The 22,527-nt window shown below is 36.9% G+C and overlaps 1 protein-coding gene across 1 annotated transcript in view; it reads left to right on the top strand.

The window, feature by feature from the left end:
* The window catches only part of SLC27A6 (solute carrier family 27 member 6), a 71,414-nt gene extending 60,439 nt beyond the window's left edge, over positions 1–10,975 (top strand). The window contains exons 7-10 of the mRNA XM_043465962.1: positions 1,971–2,169; positions 3,171–3,268; positions 4,460–4,590; positions 10,391–10,975. Of these exons, the coding sequence (XP_043321897.1) occupies positions 1,971–2,169; positions 3,171–3,268; positions 4,460–4,590; positions 10,391–10,567 (605 nt within the window). The 3' untranslated portion in view covers positions 10,568–10,975. The remainder of the gene's footprint in view (positions 1–1,970; positions 2,170–3,170; positions 3,269–4,459; positions 4,591–10,390) is intronic.
* Positions 10,976–22,527: the final 11,552 nt, after the last annotated feature.

Consider the following 22,527-nt stretch of genomic DNA (forward strand, 5'->3'; position numbering starts at 1 on the left):
ATAATTTTGCAGTTCTAGAAGAGGATTGCTCAGTTTTTGTTTTTGTTTTTTTCCCATTAAAGCATTGTGTCTTTCTTTGTGCTTGCACCGCAGTGAGGCATGGGTTTGATCACTCCCTAGTTGGGGAACCACGATCCCACATGCCATGCAATGTGACCCCTCCAAAACAAAATCATTGTGTCTTTCATAAATTATTCCTAAGAGGGAAAGATAAGAATACACTCTAACCTTTTTAAGCATTTGCAATAATTAATTTGTCAGGTAAGGAACTATGACCTGTGTCCTGAAGAAGAAAAAGAAAGAATATAAATTTTAAGGAAAATATAAGCGGCTTAGAAAATTCTGAAATGTTTATAGGGAGTGTAGATTGATGGAATAAGCAAGGGAGGAGAACCTTTGGAGTCAGATGAAAGTGAGAGTAAAAGTCGCTCAGTCGTATCTGACTCTGTGACCGCATGGACTTTACAGTGGAATTCTCCAGGCCAGAATACTGGAGTGGGTAGCCTTTCCCTTCTCCAGGGAATCTTCCCAACCCAGGGATAGAACCCAGGTCTCCTGCATTGCAGGCGGATTCTTTACCAGCTGAGCCACCAGGGAAGCCCAAGGATACTGGAGTGGGTAGCCTATCCCTTCTCCAGGGGATCTTCCCAACACAGGAATCGAACGGGGGTCTCCTGAATTGCAGGCGGATTCTTTACCAACTGAGCTATTCCCACCCCCGCTTCAGTTTCTTCACCTGTAAAATGAAGATAAAAGAGGGCCTGACTCAATAGGTTTCTGATGAGACTGAGATGGAATACCTATGTAAAGTGCTCAGAATAGTGACTGGTACCCAGAAAGTGCTCCTAAAGTGTAACAGTGGCAGCGATGATGATGATGATGGCATTGGTGATGACAGTGACAGCGAGGGGTCTCTGCTGAAGCAGGGCAGGTGAGTTTTGGCAGATGGCTTGTGTGCCCTGGGAACCCACAATGTCCAGAAGGAGTGGGAACAGTAAGAGTTGGAAAGTGTGTTAAAATAACAGAAACTTCTTTAGAGTTTGCTGGAATAGCCTCATCAGACTTGTCACATAGATGTTAACTGTCTTTACAGTGACCAAAATAAATCATTGGCCTTGAAATTGTCTGGGGAAGTGATTGCTGGTCCCCTTTGTCTTCTACTTTTAGAAGTAGTTTTTTACCTTGCTGACTGCTGAGCAATATCGTGATTAATTTGAATATACCTGATTAAAAATTATTTTAGGTTATGTATCTAAATATAAGTAAAACCAAAAAAATTCATGGCTTATCTCCTGTCTATTGAGGATTTCCAGAGGAATAAACATCTTCTTAAACTTGTAATAACATATTAATTAAATATAATCTAATATTATACAGAAAGATCATAGAGACTTGAGTTTGAGTTCTAGGCCCCTTCCTTTCTATTTGTTGAGCTTTACTAATATACTTCACTCTTTTGGGCCCTAGCACCTTCCCTGTGAAATAGGGATTATATTGATCAACTTCAAAGAATCTCTCTGAAAAAGTAATGACAGTTGCATTTCTCATGGGGCTTGCTCCATAGTAAGTGCCCAATAAATAAATATTGCCACCATCATAATCTTATTTAAAATTATCATTTTTGTTGTTATTTATATTATGGCCATTATTATTGGTGTTAGAATCTATGTAATCCAAAAACATAGCCATTAGTGTATCAACTCAGAATGTAAAATAAATTTAAAATTACTTTTTTTACATTCTATTTCCTTTTTGTTAGCTTTTCCAGAGTTATTTATACTTTGGTAGCCTGTAAAAGGGTGTGCTAGACTTGGGCACCCAGAGTAATTGATGTCAAATGTAATAAAAATAAGTTCAGAGGAAAGAAGGATAAGCTACACTGGATGTATTGGTCAGATGTAACAAGGTACACACATAGTGTGTGTAATAATAGTTTTAATCAAATCACTGAAAATGCCTCTCTCTCTCAGGGGAACCCGGACTTCTCATTTCTCAAGTGAGTGAAAAGAATCCCTTCTTTGGCTATGCTGGGAATAAGGAGCAGACAGAGAAGAAATTGCTTTGTGATGTTTTTAAGAAAGGAGATGTTTACTTTAACACAGGAGATTTAATGGTCCAAGACCAGGAGGATTTCCTTTATTTTTGGGACCGGATTGGAGACACTTTCAGGTATGGAATAGCATTGGTTGCAAAGCTTTTTTTTCAATTGTGAACACTGCTCTGAGGGAAGCTCTGTGGAAACATTATACACCACCTGCTCTGTACCTTCAGGGCACAGAGTGCTTTTATCTCAGTAATGGCTCCCAATTTAAAAATTCACTTCCCATCTGTTTCTAGATTGAAACATAAGTTACATTTTTATGTCATTTTTATAATTATCTTAATGAATCACTTGGATCACTTGGGTCCAAATCAGTGACTTCTTTTTTTTTTTTTGCTTGTTTTAAGAATATGATACAGGGAGACTAATGTGAAGTCTAAATTATAGGGTTAAAACAGAAAAACAATTCAGTCAAATACTGCCTAATTCTTGACTTCATGGCAAAAATAAAGAAACAGCAAAATTTACCTTTCTTATGTGTCTTTTTAATTCTTTATCTTAGGCTTATGAATTTGTTTTCTAATCAATGATTATAGAACAGTGGAGGACCAGACTATAAACAGTTCAGAAACATTCTTTTTCCTCACCTTCTTTGTGTCATGTTAGAAGGGCACCTTATGTAAAATCATTTTTAAAAAATATTCATTAAAAGAGCCAAAGAGGTTAATCCCTAGAAATTAAACAGGCTCAATAAACTGAAAGACAATATAACTTTCCTTTCAGGTTTTCTACCATTGTAGATAGAGAATGCTTTGTACTTAACTGTTATTATCAATATATTAGAAAGCAAAGAGATTTGTAGTTATTTTTATGACATTTAAAAAAAACATTTTACAGTAAGCAATTTATACCAATAAGATAAAAGATAAAGTAATTTTAACTGAAAAACAGATACTGATTTTGTTGACTTACAAAGTTCTTCCTTAGAAATGTCTTTCATATTGAAAACTGCCATTATTTTTGGTTATTAGGTGTCTGCACAGGGCCAAATACAGAGCGCTAAAACTTAGAACTGGGTACCTCATTCTTAACATATAAGTGTACTAACTGGAACTTGTTTTTTGTTTAGATGGAAAGGGGAAAATGTAGCAACCACAGAGGTTGGTGCTATCATTGGAATGCTGGATTTCATACAGGAAGCAAATGTCTATGGTGTGACTGTGCCCGGTATGAACAGATTTCAGGTTTGGGAGGGATTCTTAGAATGGAATGAAACTTTTCTTTCATTTTCAACAATCTTACTAATTGAACATTTCATTTTTCACATATTAAGATGTCTTAGTTTTGGCTTGGCAAAGTGATGTTGTAACCCCAAGCTAGCAAACTTCACAGTCACACCTGGGGAATGGTACCAATTGCGTTTTAATGTATGTGTGTATTTTTAAGCAAATCTTTTGAAAACTATAGTCAAGTTATTTAGTGCTAGAAATAGTTACAGGTTTTCAGTGGCCTATTATTTTTCTCTTGATGATGAGAAAAATGACTAGAATTTATACACACCACTATGTGTAATGACTAGATGACTAGAGTTTATACATACCACTAAACAGGAACATGTTCTAATTTAAATGTTTAATAACATTGACTTGTAGTTAAGTTTAATCTTTTTCAGAAGTTATTTTAAAATCTGTTTGGCCTCATCTTTATAAATATGTATATAAGTATTGTCTCATGTTGGTGAAAATGGCAAAGAGAAGTAACCAACTTGAAATCACAGTATAGCTATTCCCCTTCACCTAGTTTTTGTGTGTGTATGTGTGTTTTAAACAAACAACAGTATTTTCCAACTGATGTTTGCATGTGCAGGGGATACTGTTGGTGGGGATGTTTGGATAAGGCAGCAAAGAAAAAGTCTGCTTAATAGACAGTCTCTGGGTCCTAGGGAAATGCTATAAGAGATTCCGAACCCCTGGGGAAAAAGATGGGATGTTAAGCAGTAAGTAATCTGTGGATTTAGTCATGGAAATATCAGTCTCTAGTTTCTTATTTTTTTCATTGATACTTAACATGGCATTTTAAAAAATATATTTGTCTTTAAAATGTTTCCTCTTAATATTTCATATTAATAGTAATGGCATGCAAGTTAAGGGTAATTTATGGTTTTTTCTATTCCATCTATTTTATTTTTGTAGTGTAGGTAATTAAACATAGATTCTGCACATTTTCTTTCCTAAATCATTTCTAGAGAGTAAATCATAAGTTCAAGGAAAGACCCACTCATTCATGCTACTGTTGCATTGTTACTACTGCAATAGATGTAATGCCTATATTTGTAATAGTGTATAATGAACAGGAATTTTTTAAAAAATTCACCTACAGCTTGTAAAACTAACTCTATTACAAACTTTTCATTTTCAGGTTATGAAGGAAAAGCAGGAATGGCTTCTATTACTTTAAAACCAAACAAGTCTTTAGACTTGGAAAAAGTTTATGAGCAAGTTGTTACATTTTTACCAGCTTATGCCTGTCCACAATTTTTAAGAATTCAGGTAATTTTACCTACCCCTAAAATTTAAGACCAGGAATTTACAAGATAGTTTAATTACCACTTAGACAATATGTTCATTTTGTTTTTATTAGAAAATTTCGAGAACAATGAAAAGCATTAGGATGCTAATTTATGCCATATTTGAAGCTTAATTATAGACAAGAGCACAATAAAATGCTAGTCTTTGCCCTTGTCCTATTTGTTGCCCTCCTCCTCTTCAATCTGGATAAATGATAGTCCCCGTGATGGTGGCAAGACAAACCCACATCTTACACATGCCTTTGTGCTCTGTGAAAATAATTGATGCTGTATTCCTAAAATTAGATCCCACCAGGCCGCCTCAGAGCATCTGCAGAATGTGTGTAGACCCTCAAGGCAATTGGCTTTAAGCAATTTTGCTTTTAATTTTTATCCTCATTCTGTCCAGTCTCCCTCAGCGACTTTATATCTTGGGGGAATTCTGAACTCATTTGTTTTGAGAGGTGAGTGTGTGTGTTAACCACTTACTCGTGTCCAGCTCTTTGTGACCCCGTGGACTGTAGCCTACCAGGCTTCTCTATCCATGGAATTCTCCAGGCAAAAGTACTGGAGTGGGTTGCCATTTCCTTCTCCAGGGGATCTTCCTGACCCAGTGATCAAACCCGGCTCTTCTGCATTGCAGGAGGATTCTTTACCATCTGAGATATAGGGAAGTCCTTTGCGAGGTGGGCCCTCTCTTGTTAGGTTGCTGGAGAAAAGTCCAGTAAAAAGAAAGCAAATTTACTCAGCTACTAGGTAACTTTGCATGCTCATTTATTCAGCCATTTATTCATATAATACTGTGCCTCAAAAATAATTTCCCAAAACTAGTCCTCCATATCTCTTAACATCAGTTCAGTCATTCAGTTGTATACGACTCTTTGCGACCCCATGGACTGCAGCACACGAGGCTTCTCTATCCATCACCAACTCCCGGAGCCTACTCAAATTCATGTCCGTGGCATTGGTGATGCCATCCAACCATCTCATCCTCTGTCGTCCCCCTCTCCTCCCACCTTCAATCTTTCCGAGCATCAGGGTCTTTTCAAATGAGTCGGTTCCTCCCATCAGGTAGCCAAAGTATTGGAGTTTCAGCTTCAGCATCAGTCCTCCCAGTGAATATTCAGGACTGATTTTCTTTAGGATGGACTGGTTGGTTCCCCTTGCAGAGACTCGCAAGAGTCTTCTCCAGCACCACAGTTCAAAAGCATCAATTCTTTGCACTTAGCTTTCTTTATAGTCCAACTCTCACATCCACACATGACTACCGGAAAAACCATAGCTTTGACTAGACGGACCTCTGTTGGTAAAGTAATGTCTCTGCTTTATAATAAGCTGTCTAGGTTGTTTACAACTTTTCTTCCAAGGAGCAAACATCTTTTATTTCATGGCTGCAGTCACCATCTGCAGTGATTTTGGAGCCCCCCCCAAATAAAGTCTGTCACTGTTTACATTGTTTCCCCATCTATTTGCCATGAAGTGATGGGACCAGATGCCATGATCTTGGTTTTCTGAATGTTGAGTTTTAAGCCAACATTTTCACTCTCTTCTTTCACTTTCATCAAGAGGCTCTTCAGTTCTTCTTTGCTTTCTGCCATAAGGGCGGTGTCATCTGTATATCTGAGGTTATCGATAGTTCTCCCGGCAGTCTTGATTCCAGCTTGTGCTTCATCCAGCCTGGCATTTCGCATGCTGTACTCTGTATATAAGTTAAGTAAGCAGCATGACAGTATACAGCCTTGACGTACTCCTTTCCCAATTTGGAGCCAGCCTGTTGTTCCATGTCCAGTTCTAACTGTTGCTTCTTGACCTGCATACAGATTTCTCAGGAGGAGGGTCAGGTGGTCTGGTATTTCCGTCTCTTGAAGAATTTTCCACGGTTTGTTGTGATCCACACAATCAAAGGCTTTGGCGTAGTCAGTAATGCAAAAGTAGATGTTTTTCTGGAACTCTTGCTTTTTTGATGATCCAGGAGATGTTGGCAATTTGATCTCTGGTTCCTCTGCCTTTTCTAAATCCAGCTTGAACATCTGGAAGTTCATGGTTCATGTACTGTTGGAGCCTGGCTTGGAGAATTTTGAGCATTACTTTGCTAGCATGTGAAATGAATGCAATTGTGCAGTAGTTTGAGCATTCTTGGTAATTGCCTTTCTTTGGGATTGGAATGAAAACTGACCTTTTCCGGTGCTGTGACCACTGCTGAGTTGTCTGGATTTGCTGGCATATTGAGTATAGCACTTCACTGAGTCATCTTTTAGGATTTGAAATAGCTCAACTATTTCTTATCTTAACATAATTATGTAGAATTTTTCTGGGTATATGAGTCATATCACTGTTAGATCCCTAATAGAGCAATAGCTGACCTAATATTCTTTTTTAAAATATTTGCTGAGTAATTGCTGTGGCCAAGTCACTGCTTGGCCAATGAGATGGATCATCTAAACTGTCACAAATACATATCCATTTACATCATATTTTAAGAGCTTTTACATATATCATCTCAGATTATTTTTATAGCAATGCTCCGAAATGATAAATGTAGTGCAAAGTGTAAGTCGCTCAGTTGTGTCTGATTCTTTGCGACCCCGTGGACTTTACAGTCCATGGAATTCTCCAGTAATTATGAAAAAGAAGTAATACATTTTTAATTGAAATTTTTGAAATAATTGTAGATTCACATGCATTTGTAAAAATCAATACAGAAAAGTCATCTGTGCCTTTTACATTAGCTTCCTCTAATGGTACCATTTTTCACAAAGATTATTGAATATTGACAATGATACAGTCCACTCATCTTATTAAAATTGCCTCTGTTTTTACTTGTACTCATTTGTGTGTGTGTATCAGTCCATACATTTTTATAACCTGTATGGCTTGTATCAATTACCATAGTCAAGATGTGAAAAATTCCACCACCACAATGCTCCCTCTTGTTACCCTTTTCTAACTCCACCCAGCTCTCTTCTGTCCCTCCCATCTTGCCCCAGAAGAATATATTTTAATGGAGTAGAAAGTTGATGGATCAAATAATATTTTAAACATGTACCTCCAAGGGCAACTTAAAATTCACGATCATTAATCAAAAGAAGTATTTTGGGCATAGGACTCCTCCAAAGATTAAATCAGTCTTGTACAAATTTAGAAGATATTTTAGAATCTTTCAGTTCAGTTCAGTGGCTCACTAGTGTCCGACTCTTTGCGACCCCATGAATTGCATCACGCCAGGCCTCCCTGTCCATCACCAACTCCCGGAGTCTACCCAAGCCCATGCCCATTGAGTCAGTGATGCCATCCAGCCATCTCATCCTCTGTCATCCCCTTCTCCTCCTGCCCCCAATCCCTCCCAGCATCAGGGTCTTTTCCAATGAGTCAGCTCTTCGAATGAGGTGGCCAAAGTATTGAAGTTTCAGCTTCAACATCAGTCCTTCCAATGAACACCCAGGACTGATCTCCTTTAGGATGGATTGGTTGGATCTCCTTGCAGTCCAGGGGACTTTCAAGAGTCTTCTCCAACACCACAGTTCAAAAGCATCAGTTCTTCGGGACTCAGCTTTCTTCACTGTCCAACTCTCACATCCATACATGACTACTGGAAAAACCATAGCCTTAGAATCATTAAACACCTAAAAAACATGATCCATGAGTGTCATGTTTATTACAGTATTTGCTATAATGTCATGCATAGTGCAGGACAGTTGGCAGCACAATTATTTAATAAATAAATAAATAATTTAATAAATAAATTAATAAATGATCTAAGAAACGCAAAAGTATAAGTTACTTCTGACAAAAGGAATAGGATGATTATCTTATTAAAAATTTGTTTAGCACATATTTTAAAAGGATTCTTTTTGCCAATAAATTTACAAGAAAATTTTAAATGTGATATTACTTAATATGGCTGAGGTGCAGTGCAACCAGTCCTTTCAGTCTGCTTGTGGAAGCACAAATTGCTGTCATCACTCTAGGAAACAATTTGGTAAGTGTGCGATCACACTCTTAGAACCTGCATATATTTTGATTTTGCAATTTCAGTTCCAAAAATTTACTCTTAGGACATAACTAAAGATGCACAAATGTTATGTATAAAATGTTATTTTTTTTTCTGTTCTCTATACTTTCAAGAACAAGTATAAGGTTAATTAGCATTTTATAATTAGAGGAACCCTGATTAAACCATTAAATTGTGGTATTTTGATGAAAATTACCTAATCTGGAGAAAAATACCTAGTATAATATTTTTGTTATTTTCTAAAAAAAGGCAGAACATCAAATTTTATGTAGTGAACTTCTAGTTTTCCAAAAGAGAAAAAATAATATATGCTTCTACACAGTTATATCTAATTCTGTGATGACAGTGTAGGATAGGGGATGAGATTAGAGAAGAAGGTTCAAAAAGAAGTAGATTTAGTTGAATTAGCTCATAAGGATGTTTAAAAATGGCCAAACTACTCATAGAACCTGAAAGTTATATGGACCCTACATGTCATCTGAGTTAAAAGAAGGTTGCTTCTTTATGCCTGAAACTACCACACAGATCCTTTAAATTCCTTGTCTCCTTTAAATTCCTTAAAGCAAAGATGTGTAAGCTTTCTAGATCCATAGCATCTTTAGTGTCTTTGTAATTATTTCATGGCACTCTTGCATCAAAGCCTACTGCTTCCCTGTGGCATCTGTCTGCAATGCAGAAGACCCAAGTTCGATCCCTGGGTCGGGAAGATCCCCTGGAGAAGGAAATGGCAACCCACTCCAGTATTCTTGCCTGGAAAATCCCATGGACGGAGGAGCCTGGTGGGCTACAGTCTATAGGGTCGCAAAGAGTCAGACACAACTGAGCAACTTCACTTGGGTCAAAACAAGTACCTAAGCATTCATTTATTCAGTAGTTAGGACAAAGTAAAATAAATATTTACATCTAATAAATTAGTTGCTATTTGTAAAGATAATGCATATACGTGGAAAGAAAATGCTTTTATTTCATATTTAAATAATCACATGTATTAAGGAGATGTTACATTGGGTATTACACAGCTCCTCAAATTTTGGAGTTGCATTGTATTGAACAGGACCAGACTAATTCCATAGTCCACATTGATTTTGGTTATGCTTGCTTTTTATGATAGCAACCACTGAAAACCCTGTTTCCCAGAGACATGACATCATGGAAAAGAATGTATCACAAACTGATATTGAAACTGTGAACTGTTCAGTACCTTGAGCCAGACGTTTTCTCATGTGACATCAGATGTCACTGGATTTACCTTGAAACATTTAAATATCCCATGGAGACCCTGGCAATTCACTGAGGTACCATGAAGCACCTCAGTGTATAGTTTGGGAACCCAAGTTTTAGATCATTCCTTATCCTCTCTGGTTCTTGCACTATTCTGCCTTATGGAATAGTTTGCTGTCTTTTGTAACTTTTATCTCCTTACAGTCTAGTAGCATTCTTTGTACATGATATCGTATTGATGTTGGAGTGGAGAGATAAATCTATATGTTTTAGACATATTTGTAGTCAGTTGTAATCAGTTATTAACTATATTTGTATTTCTTATGAAGTTTACAGGAAAATCAAGGTAAAGATTTAAATGTTCTAAAGGGCACTTAGAATTTAAAAATCTAAACATTTTTAATGCTAAATTATTAGTAGTAAAAATAGAGATGCTTACTGGATGTAAAAATGTTATAATTAAATATTATGGTCTGTATTATTGAATATTTTATTTGTATATTATAGGTAATGTTAAATGATTCCACTAATCCAGGTCATTGCTTTATAGGAAGAGATGCAAGCAACAGGGACATTCAAACTACAGAAGTTTCAGTTGATGGAAGAAGGATTTAGTCCATTGAAAATTTCTGACCCACTTTACTTCATGGATAACTTGAAAAAATCATATATTCCTTTGACCAAAGAAATTTATGATCAGATTATATTAGGGAAGATTAAACTTTAAGATATTTTTATATATGGGATTTTCACATGCTGCTTAGGAGGAATGAGAGGACAGTGATTCTTTAATATGATAAGGGGAGTGGGAACTGACATTAATTAGGCATGTACTGTATTTCCTTAATATGAAACAATTTTTCCTTAATTAAGTAATAATTTTAATTTGTCTCAATTGATAACAAACTTTAGTTGATTATTCTTTTTACCTATTTGGGGATCCAGTGCATAAGTAAATATCTGCCTTTAAGTTTTTAAATAATAAATAAGTAGTTAACAATTTAGACACATGCTAAAAATATACATATTAATGTTTAAAATTTCTAGTTTTGAGTGAAAGGTTGAATTTTACTCAAATATTTGATTTTTATGTGCCCTGTCTTACAAGTCAATAAAACTATCCTTATTAATGTGAGTTTTGAGGTTTTGTTTTGATGTTTTTAATTGTAAATTTTCATTTAAAGGAAGGTAACTGACTAAATGCATGCACTCCTGTATCCCTTTTCCTAAATTCACATGAAGATGCTAGAAGAAATGTAAAAATATGAAACAATAAAGCAGGAAAACTGGAAAGCCCCAAGCATTTAAGAATTTTTGGAAGATATATAAGTGGGATCAAGTTGATGCTAAAATCCAACAGACCTGTGCTGGTGGTGGTTTAGTGACTAAGTCATGTCTGGCTCGTGCGACCCCATGGACTGAGCCCACCAGGCTCCTCAGTCCATGGGATTCTCCAGGCAGGAGTACTGGAGTGGGTGCCATTTTCTTCTCCAGGGGATCTTCCAGAATCAAACCCAGGTCTCCTGCAGTGCAGGCGGACTCTACTGACTGAGCTATGAGGTAAGCCCTCAATAGAGCTACAGAGACCACTAGCAATACAGGGAAATAATAGACTAGAATAGGACCAGTGTGTTAACACCAAGATCAGATGCATAAAAGCTTTGAATGTGAACAGTCTTCTGAATAGTTAACCAGGAAATGTATCAAAAGAATTGTGCAATAATTACAGTGGTACTTATCTCCATCTGGAAGCACCAGGCTCCAGTGTTTGGCTGAAGCCAAAAGCAGGTGAAAGACTCTCTTATCAAAGTAAGCTAACTTCCTCAGGAGTGGGTGGTAGAGCTGGTCTTAAAGTCCTGTATAGCACGGGGAACTCCGCTCAGTGTTATGCGGCAGCTTGTATGGGAGGGATGTTAGGGGGAGAATGAATACTTGTGTATGTGTGGCCAGCTTGTATGGGGAGGGTGTTAGGGGGAGAATGAATACTTGTGTATGTGTGGCCAGCTTGTATGGGGGGGTGTTAGGGGGAGAATGAATACTTGTGTATGTGTGGCTGAGTCCCTTTGCTGTCCACCTGAAACTCTCGCAACATTGTTAATCAGCTAAACTCCAATACCAAATTGGAAGTTAAAAAAGAAGAAGAAGAAGAAAAGCAGGCCCAGCAGGCAACTCCTTTGCCCATAAACCTAATTCTCTGTACAACCAGAAGGAAAGTTGGCTTTGCCTCCTGTTGCTTCCCCATGCTAAAACATTTATTTTGGCTGGAAGAGAAGTTGCAGATAGTTCCTTTTTGTCATTGTTAGAAAAATGTATATTATAAAGGTGAAATATTTTTTAAATGTAAAGATTAATCATAAGTAGCATGTAAACAAAAGGTTACACTTTCTAATGAAGAAAATGAAAGAGAAAATAATGTCAATTTTGAAAAAATCCATAATTTTAAGAGAAAAATTGTAAATGAATAGGAATAGAAAAAGTTAAATAAATCTAAGGGTATCCATGCTCTTACTATGTAAATGAAAATGGATAATTGTCTTTATTAAAAATTTATTAAGTAAATGAAATTTTTATTTAATTTTTGTATTGCTTATCTGACTGCTATTTACCTTTCCCATTAAAAATCTGTTTTGCTTTTATGTTTATATTTTTAATTTAGATTAAAATGCTATAAATTTGAATGAACTTTTTTTTTTAATACTAATTCATAGCTCCTTAAAATCATTGGAGACTAGATTGAGAGACAAGATGGTGGAGTAGAAGAACATGAGCTCACCTCTTCTTGTAGTAACACCAAAATACAATTAACTGCTGAATAACCATCAACAAAAAAACAGTGGGATCTACCAAAAAAGATGCCATGCATCCAAAGAATACGCCACAAGAAGATGGTAGGAGGGGTGCAATCATGATAAAATCAAATCCCATACATGCCATGTAAACAACCCACAAACCGGAAAATAATTATAACACAGAAGTTTTCCCACAAGATCAAAAGCTCTGATCCCCACATCAGGCTTCCTATACTGGGGGCGGCGGGGGGCAGGGAGCGGTCTGTCAATGGGAGGAGGAACCCCCGGAGGGTCTGGCTCTGGTGGCCAGTGGGGTTGGAGCTCAGGAGTTCCACAGGACTGGGGGAAACAAACCACTCTTGGAAGATGCGTACAAAGTCTCATGCACACCAAAGCCCAGGGGAAAAGCAGGGACCTCATAAGAAACTGGACCAGACCTGTCTGCTAGTATTGGAGGGTCTTCTGAGAAGGCGCAGGTTGGAGGGTGGCATGGGGCGGGGGGTGCAGTTCACTGCTGGGACAGAGACAGTGGCAGTAATAATTCTGGAGAGTACTCATTGGTGTGAATCCTTTTGAAGATCACCATTTTCTTATCAAGATCTAACTCCACACAACAGTTTGTAGGATCCAGTGTTGGGACTCGTCAGGTTAAATAACCAATAGGGAGAGGACACAGCCCTACCCGTCAGCAAACAGGCTGCTTAAAGTCTTCATCAGCACTCAGCTACTCAATAAATAAGCTCCCTGACACAGCCCTTTACCAGTGGGACAAGACTCAACTTTACCCAGCCCTGGGCAGGAACCAGTCCCTCCCACCAGGAAGCCTGCATAAGCCTCTTAGACAGCCTCATCCAGCAGAGGGCAGATACCTGAAGCAAGGAAAACTATAACTGCAGCCTGCAGAACAAAAACCTCAGTCATAGAATGTAGCATAAAATGAGACAGCAGAGGAAGATGTCCTAGATGAAGGAGCAAGGTAAAACCACAGAGCAACTAAATGAAGTAGAGGTAAGCAATCTACTGGAAAAAGAATGCAGCGTAATGATAATGAAGATGATGACCCAGAATTTCAGAAGAATGGAGGAGCAGATTGAGAAGATACAAGAAATATTTAACAAAGACCTAAAGAACAAACAGAGAAGAACAATACAAAAACTGAAATGAAAAATACACTAGAACAAATCAACAGCAAAGTAACAGAGGCAGGAGAATGGATAAGGAAGCTATAAGACAGAATGGTAGAATTTGCTGCTGTGGAACAGAATAAAGCAAAAAGAATGATTAGAAGCAGAGACAGTCTAAGAGACCTTTAGGACAACGTTAAATGCACCTAAATTTGCATTAAAAGGGGTCCCAGAAGGAAAAGAGAGAGAAAGGACTTGAGAAGGTATTTGAAGGATAGTAGCTGAAAACTTCCCCAACATGGGAAATTAAACAGTCACCCACGTCCACAAAGCACAGACAGTCCCAGGAAGGATAAACCCAAGGAAGAGCATGCAAGACACATAGTAATCAAGTTGACAAAAATTAAAGATGAAGAAAAAACATTAAAAGCAATGTATAGTGTATAAAAGAATTCCCATAAGGTTACCAGCTGATTTCTTAGCTGAAGCTCTGTAGGCTGGAAGGGAATGGCACAATATATTTAAGTGATGAAAAGATAAAACAACCAAGAATAATCTACCAAGTAAGGCTCTCATTCAGACTTGACAAAGAAATAAAAAGGTTATAGACAAGCAAAAGCTAAGAGAATTCAGCATCACTAGACCAGTTTTGCAACAAGTACTAAAAGAACTTCTCTAGGGTGAAAAAGAAAATGCACAACTAGAAACAAGAAAATTATGAATAGGAAAGCTCACTGGTGAAGATAACCATATCGTAAAGGTAGGAGATAATTCATACACAAGTATGATATCAAAACCAGCAATTGTTAGGAGAGCACAAATGCAGAATATTGGAAATACACTTGAAATGAAAAGACCAGCAACTTAAAACAATCTTGGCTATATATAGACTGCTTTATCAAAATCCCATGGTAACAACAAACTGAAAATCTACAATGGATACACACAGAAAATAAAAAAGAATCCAAACATAACACTAAAGTTAGTCATGAGATCACAAGAGAAGAGAACAAAGGAGGAAGGGAAGAAAAAAGACCTATACAAAACACATCCAAAACAATCAGCTAAATGGCAATAAGAAAATACATATCAGTAATTGTCTTAAACATAAAGAGATTAAGTGCTCCAACCAGGAGAGATAGACTGACTTAGTGGATACATAAATAAGACCTGTATGTATGCTACCTACAAGAGACCCAGTTTAGATCTAGGAAGACATACAGACTGAAAGTGAGGAGAGGAAAAAAGTATTCCATGAAAATGAAAATCAAAAGAAAACTGGACTAGTAATGCTCACATTCAACAAAATATATTTGGAAATAAAGACTGTTATGAGAGACAAAGAAGGAAACTGCGTAATGATCAAGGGATCAACCCAAGAAGACGATATAACAATTATTAATAAATATGCACATAGCATTTCAATATTTAAGGCAGGTACAAACAGCCATAAAAGGACAAATCAACAGTAACACAGTTAAGTGTGGGGAACTTTAACACTTTCATCAATGGGCGGATCATCTGGGCATAAAATCAATAAGGAAACACAGGCTTTAAATGACACATTAGGCCAGATGGAAGTAATTGAAATTTAAAGAGCATTCCATCCAAAAGCATCAGAATACACATTCTTCTCAAGTGCACATGAAACATTCTCCTGGTTTGATCACATGTTACACAACAAAGTGAACCTTCTTAAAGTTAAGAAAATTGAAATCATATGAGACATCCTTTCCTACCATGACTCTATGAGATTAGAAATCAACTACAAGAAAAAAAAAAAACCAACAACTAAAAAACACAAACATGTGGCAGCTAGATAGTATGGAAGAACTGATGCTGAAGCTCCGATACTTTGACCACCTGATTTAAAGAACTCACTCACTGGAAAAGACCCCGATGCTAGGAAAGGTTGAAGGCAGGAGGAGAAGGGGATGACAACCAGATGGTTGGATGGCATCACTGACTAGTTAGACATGAGTTTGAGCAAGCTCTGGGAGTTAGTGATGGACAGGGAAGCTTGGTGTGCTGCAGTCCATGGGGTCACAAAGGGTCAGACGTGACTCAACGACTGAACTGAGCTGAACTAAACAACCAATGGATTACTGAAGAAATCAAAGAGGAAATCAAAAAATACCTAGAGACAGATGAAAGTGAAAACACAGGATATAAAACCTGTGGGACAGAAGCAAAAGCCGTTCTAAGAGGGGAGTTTATAGCAATACAATCTTAAATTATTTACTTAATAATTTAATTGAATTATTTACTTAAATCTCAGTAAATAAAAATCTCAAATCAATAACCTAACCTCACACCTAAAGCAACTAGAGAAAAATAAAAAACAAAACCCAAAATTAATAGAAGGAAAGGAATTATAAAGATCAGAGCAGAAATGATTGAAATAGAGATGAAGAAAATACAAAATATCAGTGAAACTGAAAGCTGGTTCTTTGAAAAGATTAAAAAAAAAAATTGATAAACCTTTAGCCAGACTCACCAAGAAAAAGAGGTAAAGAGCTCATGTCAATAAAATTAGAAATTAAAAAGAAATTACAGTGGACACCATGGAAATACAAAGGATCAAAAGAGACTACTCAAGTGGCACAGTGGTAAAGAATCCAAACAGTAGATGCAGGTTTGATCCTTGGATTGGGAAGATCCCATGGAGAAGGAAAAGGCAACTCACTCCAATATTCTTGCCTGGGAAGTGGACAGAGGAGCCTGGTGGGCTGCAATCCATGGGTCAGAAAGAGTTGGACACAGTGACTAAACAACAGCAAAATGCAAATAATAATTATAGCATAGACAATGTGAAATTCAATGGAAAAATTATAGATATCTATGACGCACTGGGGAAAGAAATCTTAAAGTTCTTTACAAATTAGGAAACTACAACTTAAAATAAGGATGAGATACTTTTTACCAATGAGAGTTGAACAATTATGAAGATTGGATGGGTCTAGAGCTGGCAACATACTAAAAATAGAACTCTTGTAAGTATTGTTGGTAGGCCTATAAACAATTGCAACTCTCTGGACAACAGTACCTGTCAGAATATAAAATGCATATAACTTTGACCCAGCTATTCTACTCCTAGGAATAAAAAGTTATTGATAGTGAGCCAATATTTATGTTAGATTAGATTCAATTCAGGGCAATATTACTAATTGAAGACCAACCTAAAAGTAGAGAAAACTAAATAAATATTGGTAGAATCTATATTTTGTGATGCTCTGCAGTGATTAAAAAAATGTGACTAAAATGTCAGTATGTGCTAATGTGGAATCATTTCCATGTTATATGAGTAAGTATAGAGTTTGCAGAGAGTATCATTTGTTAAAAATACATTGAGAAATACAAATATTTGCAAGTACATTTTCAAATAGTCATAATTAATTAAGAAGTATAGAATTGGATGGGCAATGGGTGGGTTTTTACTTTTTACTCTATACCCTTTGTGTCATTTGAATTGAAAAACTCTGCTGATGTAAACTTTTAAAACAGCTTAAAAGTTAACTATCTTGACATCTCTAAGGAAAGCATAAGATAGATAGCAGAGAATTAAATTGTGTTATTACAGGAGAAAATGTAATATACTCAACCTTTCTCAGTAGAAATAATTTTTAGGTTGTCATCTTCTCCTTCAATATATTTTACTTCCCTGTAGATTCTACCACTTCTTGACATATATAAGATGAATTAAGACAGTTCAGGAAAGAATAAAAAACAATGATATTTTTTATAAACTTCATACATGAGTGTTATCTTCTTGAGGAAGCACACTCTGGCTATTAATTCTGCCTACATTTCAGTTACTTTGCAAGTCAATTTTAAAATATATAACAGAAACCAAGTTTGAACCACATTCTTGATGATCTTTCATGATTTGTTACACCTGATTTTTTTTTTTTTTTTTACTGGTGAAAGGATTTATCATTGGGGCTGTAGTTTTCACACCGGAAAGCTCTGGGTAACATCTTCACCAAATTAAAAGTCAAACTTAATATACAATATTAAAAATGTCTGTGGAGTTTACTGACCTCTTGCAGTGCTCCCATTGTCTTTTCCTTAGTCAGAATTTTGGTTTCCTGATTTAAACTGACATTTCATCCATGTAAACTATTTGACTCACTTCCTTCTGAAGGGACATAGCTGCACGGTTACCATCTGTGTACTCTGTCATATTTCAACAATGAGGTAAAAGGGTGAAAGTGTGAGTGCATTTCCCAGTCAGCACAGCCTGACCTGTGAAGAGAGATGATTTCTCCTCTTCGTCTGATTACTACAGGAAGCCCTCATTGCCACAGTCTTTAGCCTCCAACAAGAGGCCAGATTCTCAGGGTCAGAGTGAGCAACAATCATTTGTGCATCTTTTAATATGTAGGTACTCAGGTGCTCCCCCAACTCTACAAATCAGCAATTCTGTTGGATATAGGTCCTGGGAACTTGCATTTTAAATATCTCCTCTAAGATTCAGTCCCAATCTTCATTAAACCAACTGGTTGCTCATGTTTTCTTTACTATATCATACTTCTCCATGCTTTCCCAATCTTCCAGTCCGCATCCACCCCATTGCATTCAGTTGATAGCCTGCCTCACACTTATTGAGAATATACAAGTCACCATCTGGGAACACTGTCATTTTCATAGCACTTGAAAAATTGTAAGTCCACATGCCAATTACTTTCATTTTTCTTGCTGTGGAATGAATGTTCCTTTTACTATCAAAAGCTCTTACCTTCTATGTTCTGGAAGTCATCTTCTCCCCCCCACCCCAACTTAAGAATTCTTCCTGATTATCTTCCTTTCTCTTCTGAATTTAATCTCTCCTTTCTATTCAATTATTTCCCTCAATATATAAATATGACCTGTTATTTTCCACATTTAAAAAGACGTCCTGTTTCTAGAACTAGACTAAACTAGAACTAGGTGATTTTAAAGTATGTGTGGAGAAATAAACAGGCAAAAATATCTAAGATAATTTTGCAGAAGGATGAGCCATGAGTGCTAATGAGTCATATCTCATATTAAAACATTTCATAAACACTCAGCAGTTAAAGCAGTGTGTTCCTGGCTCATGGATAGACAGGTCGGCCAATGGAAAATGATCAAAAGGTTGAAACAAAGACAAGAATTTTAATGATGTGGATAACCATGATGGTGTGGTCACTCACCTACAGCCAGCAGTCCTGGAGTGTGAAGTGAAGTAGGCCTTAGGAAACATTACTATGAACAAACCTAGTGGAGGTGATAGAATTCCAGCTGAGCTATTTCAAATCCTAAAAGATGATGCTGTTAAAGTGCTACACTCAATATGCAAGCAAATTTGGAAAACTGAGCAGTGGCCGCAAAACTGGAACATCATTCCAGTCTTTTCCATTCCATTCCATTTCCATTTCCATTCCATTTTCATTCCAATCCCAAAGAAAGGCAACGTAGACTTACATTTTTCAAGTACTATGAAAATGACTTTGTTCCCAGATGGTGACTTGTATTTTCATAAATTACCATACAATTGCAATCATTTCACATGCTAGAAAAATTATGCTCAAAATTCTTCAAGTGCTCAAAATTCAATAAAAATTATGCTCAAAATTCAAGCTAGGCTTTAGCAGTATGTGAACTGAGAATGTCGAGATGTACAAGCTGGATTTAGAAAAGGCAGAGGAACCAGAGATCAAATTGCCAACATCCATTGGATCATAGAAAAAGCAAGGGAATTCCAGAAAAATATCTACTTCTGCTTCATTGACTACACTAAAGCCTTTGACTGTGTGGATCACAACAAACTATGGAAAATTCTTAAAGAGTTGGGAATGCCAAACCACTTTACCTGCCTCCTGAGAAATCTGTATGCAGGACAAGAAGCAACAGTTAGAACTGGACACGTAACAACAGACTGGTTCCAAATCAGGAAAGGAGTACATCAAGGCTGTATATTGTCACCCTGCTTATTTAACTTCTATGCAGAGTACATCATGTGAAATGCCAACTGGATGACTCACAAACTGGAATCAAGCTTTCTGGGAGAAATATCAACAACCTCAGATATGCAGATGATACCATTTTAATGGCAGAAGGTGAAGTGGAACTAAAGAGCCTATTGATGAAGGTGAAAGAGGAAAAGGAAAAACCTGGCTTAAAACTCAACATTCAGAAAATTAAGATCATGGCACCCGGTCCCATCACTTCACGACAAATAGATGAGGAAAAAGTGGAAATAGTGATAGATTTCATTTTCTCAGGCTTCAAAATCACTGCAGACAGTGACTGAAGCCACGATGCTCGCTCCTTGGAAGAAAGCTATGACCATCCTAGAAAGCATATTAAAAAGCGGAAACATTGCTTTGCTGATAAAGATCCATATAGTAGAAATGATGTTTTTTTTTTCAGTAGTCATGTACGGGTGTGAGAGTTGGACCATAAAGAACATTGAGAGCCAAAGAATTGATGCTTTTGAACTGTGGTGTTGGAGAAGACCCTTGAGAGTCCCTTGGACAGCAAGGCGATCAAACCAGTCAATCCTAAAGGAAGTCAATCCTGAATATTCATTAGAAGGACTGATGCTGAAGCTTAAGCTCTAATACTTTCACCACCTGATGGAAAGAGGTGACTCATTGGAAAAGACCCTGATGCTGGGAAAGGTTGAAGACAGAAGGGGTAGGGGGCGACAGAGGATGAGAGGGTTGGATGGCACAATTGACATGAGTTTGAGCAAACTCAGGGAGATAGTGAAGGACTGGGAGGCCTGGCTTGCTGCAGTTCATTGGGTCACAAAGAGCTGGACATGACTTAGAAACTGAACAACAACAAATGACAGCAATAGAACAAAGATACGTTTTTAAATAAATGGTCTTGAGACAAAAAGATTACCATCTGGAAAAGATAAATTCATACCACACACTGTATATGAGGATAACCTCTAAACACATGAAATATTTAAATGTGAAACATTGAAAGAAAATATGAGCCAATATCTCCATAACACTAGAGAGGCAAAGGCCTTTCAAATATAACTCAAAATTCACAAACCAAAATGGAAAGATAAAAATATTTGATGACATAAAAGGAAAGAAGGAAAAATGAGGAGACAGTAGAGGGAGATGATGGGGAGGAAATATGAAAGAGATAGAAGAAGAGAAGTTGGAGGAGGAAGAAAGAAAAGAGTAACTTCAGTTTGGGGAAAAAATACTACAAAATCAAATGACAAATGAAAAACTAGGGGAATAACTGCAACTCACATCACAGATAAGGGATAATCCCTTAAAGATCTCTTAGAAAAGGTAAGTAGTGTGGTACATACACACAATGGAATATTACTCAGCTATTAAAAAGAACACATTTAAGTCAGTTCTAATGAGGTGGATGAAACTGGAGCCTATTATACAGAGTAAAGTAAGTCAGAAAGAAAAACACCAATACATTTTATTAACACATATATATGGAATTTAGAAAGATGGCAATGACGACCCTATATGCAAGACAGGAAAAGAGACACAGATGTAAAGGGCAGACTTTTGGACTCTGTGGGAGAAGGTGAGGGTGGGAAGATTTGAGAAAATAGCATTGAAACATGTATATTACCATATGTGAAATAGATCACACATCCAAGTTCGATGCATGAAACAGGGCACTCAGTCAGTGCCCTGGGACAACCGAGAGGGATGGGATGGGGAAGGAGGTGGGAGGGGGTTTGGGATCGGGGGGACACATGTACACCCATGGCTGATTCATGTCAATGTATGGCAAAAACCACCACAATATTGTATAGTAATTAGCCTCCAATTAAAATAAATAAATATTTTAAAAAAAGAAAAAGTAGTACAGTTAACAAAAACAACAACAAAAAATAGATGAAGGTTATAAACATAAATAGTTTGGAGGACATAATTTTCTCAAGTGTATAAAAAATGTCCTTGCTTATTCATAATAAGAGAAACACAAACATTCTGGAAGTACACTTCGCTTCTATTTTGCACTTATATTGTCAAAACTCAAAAGTCTCCCAACAGTTGGCAAGGGAAAAGAAAACAGGCCTTCATATATTGCTAATGGAAGTGTAAAATTATACAATCCTGTAGAAATCACTAGCAATATCTATAACTTTGTAAAGTAGGTATCTTTGGTCTAGTGATCATTTCTGGGAATTTATTCTGAGAGTTGCACCTATTTATTCTAAAGAGTTGCACCTGGACATATACAGAAAAATATTTACAAGGTCCCTGACTGGGGCGTTGTCTGTAGTAGTACAATGCTGGGAACAATCCAAGTGTACTTTTTCCACCAGCTTAGATCTCAGTGGTTGGTCTGAGTTAGAGAAGAAACTTGAATTGCCACAGAAATAAGATATTTAGAATTAAGGAGCTCAAGGACACTCAAGGAGCTCAAGTAGCAGAATGAAATGTGACACGAGACCAAGTTCGGAGAGCCTAGGACCAAAGTATAAAGAGAACCAACAGCTCAGGTGGAGGTGGAAATACAGGAGTGATCAGAGAAGTAAGAGGTGAGTGAGTGCTACATTGTCACAGACCCATGAAGGTAAAGTTCAACAGTGTAGAATGATCTGATTGATCTAAAAAGACAAAGCTAGAAAGAAAACTGTTACATGGGTTTGACAAAATAGGTATCATTAATGACTTCAGCAAGAGTAGTTTTTAACTGGTGGGGAGGCAATAAGACAGATTCAAATACGTTGAAGAGTGAATGGTAGGTGAGAAAGTGGAGATAATTTTATGAAATTTGCATTAAATGGGGACAGAGATGAAGAACTTGAA

Source organism: Cervus canadensis, chromosome 4 (assembly GCF_019320065.1).
Source record: "Cervus canadensis isolate Bull #8, Minnesota chromosome 4, ASM1932006v1, whole genome shotgun sequence".
Taxonomy (NCBI): domain Eukaryota; kingdom Metazoa; phylum Chordata; class Mammalia; order Artiodactyla; family Cervidae; genus Cervus; species Cervus canadensis.